This window comes from Neophocaena asiaeorientalis, unplaced genomic scaffold (assembly GCF_003031525.2).
Source record: "Neophocaena asiaeorientalis asiaeorientalis breed wild unplaced genomic scaffold, Neophocaena_asiaeorientalis_V1.1 scaffold417, whole genome shotgun sequence".
Taxonomy (NCBI): Eukaryota; Metazoa; Chordata; class Mammalia; order Artiodactyla; family Phocoenidae; genus Neophocaena; species Neophocaena asiaeorientalis.
This window is the reverse complement of record NW_020175387.1, coordinates 1047870-1063574: the sequence shown is the minus strand read 5'-3', so window position 1 is coordinate 1063574 and position 15705 is coordinate 1047870. Positions and strand designations below refer to the sequence as shown.

Sequence of the window (15705 nt, the reverse complement as noted above, 5' to 3'; positions counted from 1 at the left end):
TACAGCTAGATAAATGTCACAAAATATTTTTTAAATTGTGTGACATTTAAAAGAGAAAAATCTTAAATTGTTATAATATCTCCTTTATTAAGAGGTCACTAATTTTGCAACTCAAATATCTAGAAAATAGGCCAAACCCAGGAAATAAGATGAAACAGTTGATGGGTATCTATCTTCCTTCAAATTATGTGATGTTCACCAACTAGAAAGCTCCCACATTTTACTCTCACTGGCAGGATCTCCTTACCTCGACTGGGAATCTGTTAGCTTTCTTAGACACAGTCCTAACAAGTTGGGTTATCTGATTTCTCAGTCCATAGAGATTAAAGGCAGCAAAATGAGGAAAGCAGGAAGAGAATGTACTTGAGGGCCTGTTGGTCCCAGCAAGAAATGATAGGGAAAATATGGAAAACCTATCAAAAGTAATTGCATGTAACTCAAAAGTCATTGGAAGATGGGGCCTTTTAAAGGCTACAGTGAAGAGGAACAGTTTTAGAAGTCTTAGATGTCCTTAGAGACATCAATATAGTATAGTATAGAATATCTGATGTTCATAATGATGATCTAATGTGAACAATAAAAGTTAAATATTTAGTCAGTAAAGTATATATGTATATATTTTAATTGAGGAAGATGTCCATCAAAGTGGTTAAACAGTTTTGGTGTTTCAACTTGTAAACTTAAATTACTTGGAAAGTATGCTTATCACAAATTCCTTATCCCCAGTAATATTGGATTATTGAGATATTGTATGTTCTCCTAATTGGTGTCCAATATTAGAAGACAGATTTTTAATATAATGTTCAATGGTAAACTATTTAAATAGGGTATTTTTGTTTTTTTTAGGTCAGACTTTTGAAGGAGACTATAAAGCACTCAGGTTTTGGAAGGCATTTTTCCTCCAAAAACTGGTATAGTTTAAAAAGAGCACATTAATTCAGGATTTAGGAACATTTGTAGCAGACAGATTCATAATCCGTTACTCTAGAAAGTTAGATATTTCTATGGCATATCTACTTATCTATTTAAGGTCATGTCACAGAGCGTAAACATTCCTTTTTGTAATCAGCCTTTGAGGTCTCCATCAAAATTAGATTATTTTTCATACCTGTTTTTGAGAGGCTTCCACATGCAGGATGCTTTATGGGTTATAAAACTCCTGGCACTCCAGTAACTTACTCTTACAGAGGAGAAAGATATGTACACAGTTATATGCAAATTATCATTCTGGATGGCCTGTGTACCTAATGTATAATGTTCTTAATTTTCTGTTCCATAAGAAACAGGGTAACCATAATTAGAATTGCCTGTTTTAAGCTAGTAAAACACAGTTTTGACCATGAATTGAATGTGTTTATTTAGATTTCTGTTTTCTCAAATTCAGTTCCTTTAGGCATTGTAAGTATCATCAATGAATAGCCCCTGTATAATGACTTCGTAATAGCCTTATTGAAGGAATCTATGATTTTGGCATAATTCTTAAAAATTTCAATCTTGATTATGATATGAACATTAAGAAAGATTCATGCCATAAGAACACATCTTAAGTGCCTGTACTGAATATTTTACTTACATTCAATAGGTTATTAAAGAAAGTGGACCACCACATATGAAAAGCTTTGTTACTCGGGTGTCAGTGGGAGAGTTCTCTGCAGAAGGAGAGGGAAATAGCAAAAAACTATCCAAGAAACGTGCTGCAACCACTGTCCTGCAGGAGCTTAAGAAACTTCCACCTCTTCCTGTGGTTGAAAAGCCAAAACTGTTTTTTAAAAAACGCCCTAAAACAATAGTAAAGGTAAGTATATGGTTGTGAACGCTAGTTTTACTATGTAAACGTTATAGTATCTGTAGCTAAAAGTTTTTTCATAGGCCAGGCACTTAAACCTGTGGGTTATAAACAGTCCCAAAATCAGGGTTGGACATGTGTCTATAAATGAATAACAATTCTGTTTTGCTTTTAGACACTTGTATACCTGTGTTTGTTCATGAAATAATAATACCTTAAATAGTTATACTTTTTTATGGTTTAAAAAATACTTTCCCATTCATGATTACCTTTGGTAAAATTCTCATCATGATTCTGTAAGGCAGGTGTTACCCCTCATTTTACAAATAAGGTTTTATGAGACATATTCAAAGAATTTGCTCACTTGTATTCACCTGTTGTGTGCAGCAGCCTGAACTACTGATCTGTAATGCAGTGTTCTTTCTGCAGACCACACTGCTGTATGGTGACTGCTTAGGATTTCAGGACATGGGGGTTGGATGCAGAGTAATAATACATGAGTAATCCTCACACTGATGACAGCAGAAGCAGCCAGTAAATATAAAGCACTCAGTGCGCCAGACATGGTCCCAGCACTTCACATGCTTTATCTCATTTAATCCCCATAGCAGCCCTAGGAGGTCAGCGGGGCGATTTGGTTTCTATTCTTTCAGGCATGAATACCGTGTCAAAGAGAGCACACAGCTTTTCAAGGTGTTGTAACTCTTTCTTTTACTGAATCAGATTTTATTTACGTTAACCAAAAAACAAGTAAAATAAAAGGCAGAGGTCAGAGGAATGAGATGAATTAGCACTTAGCACAGAACGGTGCCTGCAGACACTCAGCGTGTGTGACGTGAATGGAGCGAGAGTTCTGCTCCCAGAGAAAGCCTTGAACCGCCAGCGCGTGAGCGGCTAGCTCAGCCTCGCGTATTTAGCAGACTTCTTCAGAGCATCAAGGGTGACAGGAGTGAAGTACATTTTCTCTTTGATGGATTTCTTTTGTTTAGATCCTGCAGTGGTACAATTGAAATATTTCTGTAGGTTTTAGATTTTTGTACCTTTGCTTTATTTAAAAATACATGCAGGCATATTTACATAAATACATAAATACCTGTATAAACAACTACATAAATACTTGTTCTTTTTACTGAATACTGTCATTACTTCACTGAGAGGCTGTAGATTATGCATTTCCTGAAATAGCATTCTACATTGTGCTGCAAGGTAGACTAAAAATAAACGCCAAATAGATCCACTCATCATGAGTCATAGTGGTTTTGAGGACTGGCTTTCATTTATATGCTCTAACCACATGGTCAGGGAGTAGGATATGGTTGTTAAGAAAATGGCCATCACAGTCAGAAAATGACCTTAGAGTGTGAATCCTTGTGACCTGAGCAAGTTACCTAACTTTTCTAATCTTTCACTTCTCTATTTATAAAGTAGGAACAATAATTGAACTTGCTTCACACGATTGTTATGTGTTACTTGAAATAATACGTAGAATGCATTAGTCATTATTATTAAATATTTATTAACAATACAGATAATAAGTACTCAATAAATATTAGCTATTGTTATTTTGTATCTAATTCTGTTCACATTTTATATGTGCATGAATGTATCCGTGGTCTGTTTTCCTAAATCTTTATACATAATAAAATCTATAGCTTCTCCATGATGGAAGAACAGTGCTCTGCATCAGAATGGCAGTGCAAAACTGGTCACATTAACCTCCGCCTAATCTATTAAACTAAATCTAATCTTAATAAATTAAGAATAATAAGCCTTTAGTCTAGAAAAGATCTATCACTTTTTATAGTAGAATATAAATATAACTCTTGTTACTTTTAACCATAGCCATTAAAAGCAAGAGTATTGTTTAAATGTTATTCCACAAAGGGGGGGAGAGACGTTTTGAATTTTAAAAATAATTTGCTGCTACCTCCAGTATATAAGCATGTTATTCTAGAACTTTCTTCCTATCCACCATTTAGATCTCAGCTTAAACTTGACTTCTTCAGGGATGCCTTCTCTGATCCTCCCCCAGTCCCAGATTTGGTTCGCCCCCTGCGATTTTCCTCACATGCATCACACTTGGAGTTTCTTGTACCATATCTGTCTTATGTTAAAGTCTGTAGATATTCTCTGAAATGTAAGGTTATTCTGAGAAAGCAGCATGCATACAATGAGTTGGAATCTAGAGAATTTTGAGTATGATCAGACCTGGATCAGCTTGGATGGTGTCTTGGTTTTTAGCATTTTAGTCTCTTCCCTAAATGTCTTCTACATCTAGGGTCTACCATTCCTTATTATGCAATAGAAGTAGAGAAAATAGCTGTTGATGATTTACCTTGATTTTATTTAGAATAATGAAATTATCACATTGTCTCATTTGATCCTCTTAATCATTCTGTGCTGTAGATATTATCCCCATTTTACAGATGAGGTTCTTGGTGTTTAAGAAACTTCCCTAAGGTCACAGAGCAGAGTCAGGTTTCAGGTCCAGTCACATCTGATGCCAGTGCCCATTTGAAACTGGTTGGTTGTGAACTCCTTTTGGATTTTAGTTTACTCTACAGAGTCACCTTGTTAAAATGTAATACTGCCCTGATGGTGTCTTTGGGTTTAGATTCTGTTCTTTAATGTAGCTTCTCTTCTATAAGATGAGGCCTCAAAGAAGGTTTTCTGATGTTGGAGATAAAGTTTTCTGACTAAGACTGTCCTTACTGGTTTGTAGAATGATAATCTAAGACTTGCTATCCAAGGAATAACTTCATTTTCAAGGATGCTAGTAGTTAATTTCAGCCAAGGGAAGAAACCAGCCATTCTTAATGTTCTCAGAACTCCATTATTCTCTGATTGGATTTATGCATCTGGTTCTTTGTCATTGGAATCTGTATCAACAACATCTTTGGAACCTACAGACATTCTTATAAAATAGGCAAATTAAACAGGAATAAAGACAACATACCGTTGGAAGTACATGTTTATGTGACCATCTTCATGGACATCTTCTAGTGCGAGAACCAAGAGCTTCCCTTTACCTTTTCACTGGCATTTCAATCTTAGACTTACGGGTTATTATCTGTATTTTGTCTTTTCTCATCAGTCCTTCTATACTTCTATTACAATATATGTTTTTTTCATTTTCTTGGTATGTAAGTAGAAGTAGAAACCAATATTTTACCAAAAGCTAAAATTTTCCTTTTCTTTTTTCTCCCCCTCTACCCAACTATTGCAGTATTGAAGTTCTCAGTCTTTTCCCTCTCTTATTCTCTCCTAGGCTGCTCTTCATACTTCTAGGGCTTCAATTCAGTCCTTATATAGATGATTCCCAAATATTCTTCTGTGCTCGACACTGCCTGTTGGGCCTCTCACTTAATAGTTCACAGGCCCCTGAAGCTCTGTCCAAAACTCATCGCGTTCCCTTCTGAACCTCTTCCTCCTCCTGCATATTCCTTACCATTGGTGACTGGCATCCCCATCCAGCTGCTGAAACAGAATCCTGGGAGTCATTTTTAACATCTCTCCACCTCCTTGTATAGAGTCAATCATCAAGCCCTGTTGATTGCATCACTTAAATATTTCCTAAGTTGGTCCATTTCTTTCCATTCCCTGCCACCCTTTTGATCCAACTCACAGTCATGCCTTGCCAGAACTACTACAGTAGGTTTTTAATTGGCCTTCTTCCTACAAGTACTTTTGACATCAAAAGATCTTTCTAAAAGTGTTGTCTTTTAGAAATACTGATCAGATCATGTCATGCCTCTACTTAAAATCTTTTAGTAATTTCTCATTGTTCTTTGGGTAAAACCCCAAATCCCCAAAACATAATTTAAAGGACCTTGCAGGATCTGACTTAGAGGCTGAACCTGCAGCACCAGGCTAGCTATGGTCGAGACTCAACAACTACAGGAAAAGCTAAGACTACATAGTGGCTCTTCTGTGAGTTTAGTGTAACACATATAAACTGTAACTTAGTGATTACCCTTGTCTCTAATACCTGTTTTAGAGTAAAATTTCACAGGTGGATATAAAGTGCTGACCATATGACATGCAAACCTTCATTTCTAGGAATAACATATGAAGAAAGTTAGTTTGCATGCAGAAAAACATATTTGATTTGCAAAGGTTTATTTTTTGTTTGTTTTTAAACCTTTTAGAAGCCACTAAAAAGGCTATACATAAACTTAAAAAAAAAGCTTTTATCAAGTTTTATTCATAAACATTACTTCATATAAAGTTAAAAATAGAGTGCCTTCTAAAAGGTTTATATAGGATGTGTATGTAAGTTAAAAAGCATACTAAGTAAGAGCAAGTAAGACCTACCACCCAGCTTGAATATGGAACATTTCTCGGTAAGGTTGAAGCTATCTGTATACCCTCTTCTGTCACATCCTGATACCACCTCCCTTAGGTAACCTGCCATCATTAGTTTTGTGTTTAATGTTTCCTAATCTTAAAAGTTTTACTACATGTTTGTTTTTCTGGAAAATGGTATTTGGTTGGTTTCTAAGATAGCTTTATTGGGGTGTAATTGACATACAGTGAACTGTACATAATTTAAAGCATGCTATTTGATATGATTTGATATATGTATACACTTGTGAAACCATGACGGCAATCAAGACAATGAACCTATCCATTGCTCCCCAAAGTTTCCTCGTTCCCCTTTGGAATCCCCCCACCTTCAATTCCCAAGCAACACTCTTTTTTTGACTGGCTTCGTTCACTTGGTATAATAATTTAGAAATTCATCCATGTTGTTACAGCTATTAATTGTTGGTTCTGTTTTGTTGCTAAGTAGTATTGTATTGAATGGATATACCATAATTTGTTTATCCATTCACTCTTCGTTGGATATTTGGGATGCTTCTAATTTGGGGCTATTAAAAATAAAGCTGCTGTGAACATTTGTGTCTAAGTCTTCTGGGCATATGCTTTTTTTTCTCTTGAGTAAATACTTAGGGGTAGAGTGGTGTGGTCATTTAGTAGGTATACGACATTTTAAGACACTGCCAATAGTTTTTCAAAGTGATTGAACCATTTTGTATTCTCAGCAGCCATGTGTGAGAATTCTAGTATCTGCACATCCTTTCTAACACATAGTATAGTTAAATTTCAGTTGTTCAAATACATGCATATTGATATCTCATTTTGGTTCAGATTCCTCTAGTGACTAATGATAGAGCGTTTTTTTGTATATACAGTAGCACATGAAACTTGGTGAAGTGTTGTTCAGATCCTTTGCTCGCTTAAAAAGTTTTAAGTAATAATTTAAATAATAGCAAGTAATACATTTAAAATATAAATTTATTACGGAATTTTGAGAGGTCTTTATACATTCTGAGTACAAGTTTTTTTTTCATCAGATATGTGGTTTGCAAATATTTCTCCAAGCCTGTGGCTTGTCCTTTTTAAAGAACAGAAGTTACTAATTTTGACGAAGTTCAATTTATTATCGTTATTATTATTGAATGTGATTTTGGTGTTGTATCTAAGAAATTGTTACCAAACCAGAAAAATTTCCCCTATATTTTCTTCTGGAAGTTTTAGTTTTAGATATTACACTTAAGCCTATGAACCATTTTGAGTTAACTTTTGTGTGAGGTATGGATTGAAGTTTTGGTTCTTTTCTACATGTGAATATCCGATTGTTCCAGTACCATTGGTTGAAAAGACCACCCTTTCTCCACTGAATGACTTTTGCACCTTCGTTGACCATATATGTGTGGATGTACTTCTGGATGCTGTTCTGTTTCATTGATCTCTTTGTCTGTCTTTCTGCCAGTACCACACATACTATCTTGATTACTATAGCATTATAATAAATCTTGAAATCAGGTAGTCTGATTCCTCCAACTTTGTTCTTTTTTCAAGGTTGTTTTGGTTATTTGTCCTTTGCATTTCCATATGAATTTTAAGTATTGGCTTATTAATTATTACCCAAAAGCACATGCCGGGGTTTTGATTGGGGTTGATAGATTGATTTTGATTGATTTGATAGATTTGATTGATAGATCAGTTTGAAGAGAATCAACATTTTAAGAATATTGAGTCTGCTGATCCATTAACATGTGTGTCTGTCCACTTACTGAGATCTTATTTAATTTCACCAGTGTTTTGTAGTTTTAATGGGCTTTATATAAATTATATCATACTTTATATATTCTTCTGTGCTTGCTTTTCTCACTTAACATGTTTTTCTTAAATTCATTCATCTTGATGTATGTAGCAACACTTAATTCATTTTCACTCTTATATGCTGTTCCATTGTATGAACATGCCATAATTTATTTTTTCTTTTACAGATGAATGTTTAGGTTATTTCCAGTTTTTCTTTTTTTGCTATTTCAAATAATGCAGCTGTGGATATTCCCATACAAATGAGCTAGCACATTTGGGTAACAGTTTTCTAGTTGAAGAGGCTACTGAGGAGTGGGTTATTTATTGACTTTACTAGACATTGCCAAATTGTTTTCCAGTTTATATTATGATCAGCACTGTGTAAGTTTTTGTTACTCCCCACCTTCACCAGTTGAGGCTGTTGGACTTCTTTTGCTAAATTGATAGGTATGAAATAGTGTCTCACTGTGGTTTTAATATGCATTTTCTGAGTCTTAATGAGATGGATTATCTTTTTATGTTTTTTTTTTCTTCTGTTAAGTATCTGTTCATCTCATTTGCCCATTTTTCTTTTATTTTTAAAAGTATTTATTTATTTATTTTTGGCTGCATTGGCTCTTAGTCGCGGCAGGTGGGATCTTCATTGAGGCATGCAGGATCTTTCATTGCAGTGCGTGGGCTCTTTGTTGTGGCACGTGGGCTTCTCTCTAGTTGTGGGCCTGGGCTGCTCTAGTTGTGGTGTGTGGGCTCCAGAGCGCATGGGCTCCAGAGCGAGTGGGCTCTAGAGTTTGCCGCACACGAGCTCTCTAGTTGAGGCGTGCAAGCTCAGTAGTTGTGGCGTGCGGGCTTAGTTGACCCATGGCATGTGGGATCTTAATTCGCCAGCCAGGGATCGAGTGCACGTCCCCTGCATTGGCAGGTGGATCTTTTACCACTGGACCACCAGGGAAGTCCTGCCCATTTTTATTTTAACACTTTTTTTTTTTTTTGGCCACACCTCATGGCTTGTGGGATCTTAGTTCCCCCACCAGGGATAGAACCCAGGCCCTTGGCAGTGAAAGCAGAGTCCTAACCACTGGACCACCAGGGAGTTCCCCATTTTTATTTTAGATGGTCTTTTTCTTAATACTTTTTAGGAGTTTTTAAAAACATATTTTGGATACTGGGTATATCTTTTTTTAACTTACATGTGTTTCAAATATCTCTTCCCAGTTCATGGCTTGTCTTCTTACATTCTTTTTGGTGTTTTTTGATGAATAGAAGTTGTGAAGCAACTCCTACTGTATTAAAGAGTTTAAAAGGATAGTTGACCAACTTATCAATAATACTTCTGAGCCCTAAATCCTATAGAAGCCTAGTTTCAGATCCATTTTCTAATTTTCCTTTATAAATTTTCATTTATTTCAGACAGAGTTTTGGGGTGCAGGGGAGGAGATGAGAACCATGGTTTCTTTAAGGATCTAATAACAAGTTTTAAAAGCAGGTCTTATGTTTTGAAAATTTTTCTTAAATTTTTTTAGGCTGGACCAGAATATGGTCAAGGAATGAACCCCATTAGCCGCCTGGCTCAAATTCAACAGGCCAAAAAGGAAAAGGAACCAGATTACGTTTTGCTTTCAGAAAGAGGAATGCCTCGACGTCGGGAATTTGTGATGCAGGTATTTCTAACTTTTATATTAAAAGATTTTTTTAACTATTGGAAAAATTTAGAAATCCTGAAGCTGGAATAGAGATATGGTGGAAACGAAAACTAGGAATTAATAGTAGAAGGTAATAAAACTGTTTACATTTAAAGTGTTCATTCCCTCCAGGCCCATCTACCCACTTGGTTGAAACATTCAAGTGTCAAGGACGTGTTAGAATAGATAGTATGCGTTTCTAAGGGGCTGTGAGCTCACACAGAGTTCATCACTGGGAATGCCTATCTGTAACTTAATGTGTTGCAATTTGCAGCTGGAGTCTATTAACTACTGGGAATAAAAGACAGATGGAATTAGAAACAAAATTTAGAAGGGTGGACGTAGTATGTGGAACAGGGCCAAGAGCACGGACTTTTGGGTTATTAGGTAAATTAGGAAAAGGGAGCTAGCCGGCTACCTAACTGTGGTGAGGACTGAGGAACTCGGAATTGCTGAGAGACTTAACTGCTGCGTTGGGAAGCCAAGAAAATTGAAGAATGGTTGCTGGTGTATTGGTCGATGGGTGGGGACTGAGAATGAGGGAGAAGGCCTAGAATGCCCTCCTTCGTTTTAAATCCTATACCTGTCCACCTTCATTTGCCAAGTCAAGCCCTGGTATCACAGAAACTTTTCATTTTTGTTATGAAAATTTCAAACATAGCCAAAGGTGGATATATTTAATAGTATGCTTTAAAAAATAGTATAATGGAAGAGTATAATGGAATCTTAGGGAAAATGCCCATCATCCAAAGCCAACAATTATGATTTCTGCTGTACTTGGCTTTGGCCATCAGTTTTTCTTTCCTCCCTTCCTCCCACCCTCCTTTCCTTCTTTTCCTGAAGTATTTTAAAGCTACTTTCTAACCACATGTCATTTTAGCCTACGTACTTGGTGTGTATCTCTAAAACATATGGAAGTTTTTCTTACATTTTCTTACATTAGGCATGGTTCATTAGAATCATCTCACGCCCAGTCTGTGTTTAAATTCTCATTGTCCCAACTGTTTCTGTTATAATAGGCTTGTCAGAGAACCTTTTTCCAGTCAAACCTGTGGCTCTCATTTGTAATAAAACCCAGTTACAATCAACAGATGTTAATTAAGTGCTGACCCATGGCAAACGTTCTGGACTCAGATAGTGTATCTCATGTTGATTAACTTTCATGCATGTCTAAATTTTACCTTCCTTCCTAATTTGTAATCCCCACGTTTCTTTATTTCACAGTACCCAATATGGCGGTATGTATGTAGTAGGACCTTCATAAACATGTGAGGTATATTTGCTGCCTGCCTGATTGAGAACTAGTATGTTAGGCTTTTGTGGGCGATATAAACTTATGATGTAGTTACAGGTAAACCACGGTTGGGAACTTAGATATCCAGGGAGGGGGAATTCTTCTGTGGTTTGTGAACACATTATTGTCTGGATGTCACTGGGACCCGCAACAGTGTGGTTCCAGTATTTTCACTTTGTTAAACATGTGCACCGTTTTTCTTTTTACATTCTTGACTTTAAAGAATTATAGAAAATATTCTTTGAACTCCAAAACTTGAGGGGAAAAAAAAATCCCCTACATTTTAGACCTGTGTCAGGAATAAAAAGCTGGCTTTGACTTTATTAAACAATTCCTCTCCTGTGGAGTATATTGAGTACTCCTTTTGAAAGAGGAATTTAGAATATCTTAGGCGAGCTTCCATTTTATGGGTATTCATACACATTCTAGTCAAACAGGAACATTTGGCTGTACTTCTAAATGTTTTCACACTGAATTCATATTGTTTTTTCCTTCTTCTGAAAGCCCCAGTGGATTCGTTACAGCGCTGCAGCAACTTCATCGAAGTAAAGGCTTTTGTATAAGCTACTTAAACAATGTTAACATTCGTTACAATTGAATGTGGAAGTGAACTCTCTAAAGATAATGTGCTCATATTTATCTATCACCAGAAAATCCCCACAAACAAATGTGTGTTATAAAATGGATGTAGTTACTTGTATTGATTACTAGGTAAAGGAAAATCTCTGATGACATTTTTTGGGTATTTAGGTCCAGAGAAAATTTCTTAAAGTTTTTTTCTTTTTTTGGGGAGGGAGGCATATTTTAATTTTTCAAGAGAAAATAACGATAACTAAATTGTATATCAGCACGTTCTGTTATTATGTGTTGCATGATGTTAATTTTTCTACCTGTGATTAAGATCTCCAGATTTTAAAAAATATATGTAAAGGAAATTTCATTTGTGACTCAGTGAAAGATAATTAAGTTTTTGGTAAATGCTGTTTTAGAATTATTTGTTGGTTTTTTGAGGACTTGATTAATTAAAAAAAATTTTTTTTAAATAGTATCTTGGGGTTTTTTTTTGTTTTTTTTTTTTTTTGTGCTGTGTGGCATGTGGGATCTTAGTTCCCTGACCAGGGATCAAACCCGTGCCCCCTGCAATGGAAGTGTGGAGTCTTAACCACTGGACTGCCAGGAAGTCCAGATGACTTGATTAATTTAAATGATTTGTTTAAAGACAAAAAAATCTGTCTTAAATTTATTGCGTAGCAAAATAATTGAGCTTCTTTGCAGAAAAATTAACATTTTAATGTAAAAGTCTTAGAATGGTTATAAAATTTGTGAGCTTTGTAGGAAGATGACTTTTGGAAGTTTACTTACATACTTACTTGACTTTTATAATGCAGTGATTTTTTTTTTTTTTTTTTGAGAGCCCACTGTGAGTGCTGGCAGGGAATCAAAGTCCTTTAGCACAGTGGTCTTTTTCAATAGTAACAAATAACTCTGGGGTAACCAACTACTCACAAGCTGTTGAGCCATGCAACTGTAAAAACTGTGTCAGACAAGGGGTGGGTGAATGGGAAAAATGAATCTGGAAGCACCTGTTCTGGAAATAAGTCTTGAGGTGTCAGAGTAGGTCAGACGGAAAGCCAGCCGACATAGATTTAAGGTGAATGCTGTGATGGGAACCCCATGGCCCAAGAGCAGGAGCCTGGAGCCAGAGGGCCACAGGCCTGGGCAGGTAAATGAGATTTAGGGATGAAGCAGCAGAAGATTTGAATGAGAATGACAAGACGTATATAGCTTGTGAAAACAGATGAAACATCTTTTGCTGCTCAGTTATCTTTTGCTGCCATTTACTTTGGCAAGTCTTGTGACCCTCAGAGCAGTAGAGGAAGCTTCTGACGTAGCTGGCCTAATCTTTTAGCTAGCATGCATTCCAGCAACAACACAGGGTCTGGTGAGGCTGGGGAACAAACCAAGCCCTGGAAAAAACAACAGGTAGCAGAGGCTGGCTCTAGCCCGGGACTCAAGGACACACAGAGCCTTGATACATCGGGTCAGGTGCAGGCCAACAGATGTGGGAGGTGTGTGTGTTCACCCAGCTCCAAGGATATGCCGTGAACAGCACTAGATCAGTGCTTCTGAATGGGGTCCATAGACTACTTGCTGATTTGTCATAATGTAGTGGTTTCTGGTTTCAGGAGAAGAAGCAATGAAATGTTTCAAAAACATTGCACAGATCTGAACTATAAGATTTGTGATAGCTGTTACAGAGGTTCTATAATGAGTACATTTTCAGTGTGTCATATACTGCAAGAAGTATGTCATTTAGTTCATCTTGAGTTATACTCTGTTTAGAAAGTGCAGTTCTTTGTCATATAATTTGGACATTATTTATAATTGTTAAGTTTTTTTTTTAAGCACTGTGTTGCATATCCCTAATTCCTTAGAAGGAGCTGGTTCACTGAAGCTTAAAAGTAGTGATGGAAATAGTAATACAGATAAAAATCTCAATAATGGTGTAAGAATAAATGACAAACAGTACACATGTGTGGATACCAGATGGAAATCTATATGTTCTGACACAAGTGAAATAACAAATGTAATGATTACACACAAAAGCCAGAAAAGAAAAATATGTGTAGAATTATCATACATTGTATCTGAAAACTAGTTTTAGTTGTATCACATAGCCATTCATTGCTAGTACCCAGTATAGGTGTGGTTGTGAAATTTTATTAAAGTGACATGAAGCTATTGAAGTTTTCTAACTTTTTTTAAACAAATTGCAGTGACATTTGATAAAACAATTCAAAATTTCAGATATAGATTGCCTGTTCAGCTTTCTTGCTCATTTTTCAGCTGTTTTTTTTTTTTAAAAATTGATTTATAGGAATCTACTATATATTCTGGAAATGTGAACCTTTTGCAGTTATATGGCATTTCAAATATCTTCTCTTGTGCTGTGACTTGACTCTTCCTTTTTTAATGATACTTTTTGAGGAATAGAAGTCATTCATTTTAAGGCAGTCAAGTTTATCTCTCTTTTCCCTGATGTTAATTTTATAATAAGTCTAGCCATCCCGAAGAATAATGCCCCCACCTTGTTCTTCCTCAAAAGGATCTTGGCTGTTCTTTGCACCTTGCATTTCCATGTAAATTTTGGAATCAGCCTGTCAAATATTGTGAAAATATGTGTGGGATTTTGATGGGAATTTATTGAATTTATAGGTCAATTTGAAAAAATTGATATTATGAGTCTTCAATGCATGAGAATGGCATACCTCTTTTAGGTTTATCTTAATATTTCTCAATAATGTGTATTGTTTTATGTGTAAAGATTTTAAACATCATAGATATTTGATTTTTGTTTAATAGAAATTGTATCTTTTAATATTTTTCATTTTCTACTTAATTGTTGATGGACTATACAAGGGCGGTTGGCTTTTGTATACTGTCTTTTATACAAGAACTTGTACTTTCACAAATTCTTATAGTTTACCCATACATTTTCTTGGATTTCCTCTGTAAATATTATTTCTGTAAGTAATGACAGTTTGTTCTTACACTTCTAATTCTTAAACCTTTTATTTCGCTTGCCTTATTGCTATGTCCAGGGTTTGCAGTAAAATGTTAAATACTAGTAAAAATGGAGGGCATTTTTGTCTTGTTTCTAATTTCAGAACTTCAACATTAAGTATAATTTTTGCTGAGGTTTGAGTTCTCTTCCTTCCCTAGTTGCTAAGAGTTTTTATCATGAATGAATGTTGAGTTTTAGCAAATGCTTTTGCTTCATTTATTAGGGTGATCATATGATTTGTCTCCTCAACTGATTAATATAGCAGATTCCATTGATTTTGTTTGAGTTTCGAATGTTAGACTTATCTTGCATTTTTGGAATAAACCTAACTTAGTCACAATTTTTCTTCTTTTTAATATTGCTTTGTTCAATGTACTATTATATGGTTTAAACTAGCATTTATGTTCGTGAGTGAAACTGGTCTGTAAAATTTTTTTCTTATACTTGTTGGATTTTGGAACCAAAGTGATGCCTCACTGAATAATTGGGGACTGATTCCTCTTTTTTTATTCTTGGATGAATTTTTGTAAGATTAGCATTATTCTTCCTTAAATGTTGAGTGGAACTTGCTGGAGAAGCTCTCAGAAGTTTTCTTTGTGGAAAAGTTTTTAATTGTGGTTTTAATTTCTTTAGTAGTTACAGATCTATATAGCTAAGAGTTTATTCTCTGCCAGTTTTGGTAATTTGTATTGTCTAGGAATTTTTCCATTTTATGTAAATAGTCAAAAAATGTTAGCTGAAATATTCAGTATCCTTTATTATTTTGTAATGCTACAGAAGCTATAGTAATCTCCCATTTTCATTCTTATTTGTATCTTATTTTTTCGTGATCAGTATTACCTTTGGTTTATCATTTTATTAGTCTTTTCAGGGAACCAACTTTAAGCTTTTTGAACTTCTCTCTTGTACTTTGTTTTATATTTCCTTAATTTCTGCTCGTCTCTATTTTTCTATTTTCTTTGGGTTTATTTTGCTGTTAATCACTTCTTGAGATGGATGGTTAGCTTATTACTTTTCTGCCTTTCTCTAAGCCTTTTTTTTTTTTTTTGCGGTACGCGGGCCTCTCACTGTTGTGGCCTCTCCCGTTGCGGAGCACAGGCTCCAGACGCGCAGGCTCAGTGGCCATGGCTCACGGGCCCAGCCGCTCCGCGACATGTGGGATCTTCCCGGACCGGGGCACGAACCCGTGTCCCCTGCATCGGCAGGTGGACTCTCAACCACTGTGCCACCAGGGAAGCCCTCTGTAAGCTTTTATGGCTTACTTATTTTC

The 15705-nt window shown here is 35.8% G+C and overlaps 1 protein-coding gene across 8 annotated transcripts in view; it reads left to right on the top strand.

The window, feature by feature from the left end:
* STAU2 (staufen double-stranded RNA binding protein 2) overlaps positions 1-15705 on the top strand; it is a 305778-nt gene that overhangs the window by 111000 nt on the left and 179073 nt on the right. For all 8 annotated transcript variants that reach the window (XM_024765757.1, XM_024765756.1, XM_024765753.1 and 5 more), the window contains 2 exons: positions 1583-1795; positions 9418-9555. In XM_024765757.1, coding sequence (XP_024621525.1) covers positions 1583-1795; positions 9418-9555 — 351 coding nt within the window. The remainder of the gene's footprint in view (positions 1-1582; positions 1796-9417; positions 9556-15705) is intronic.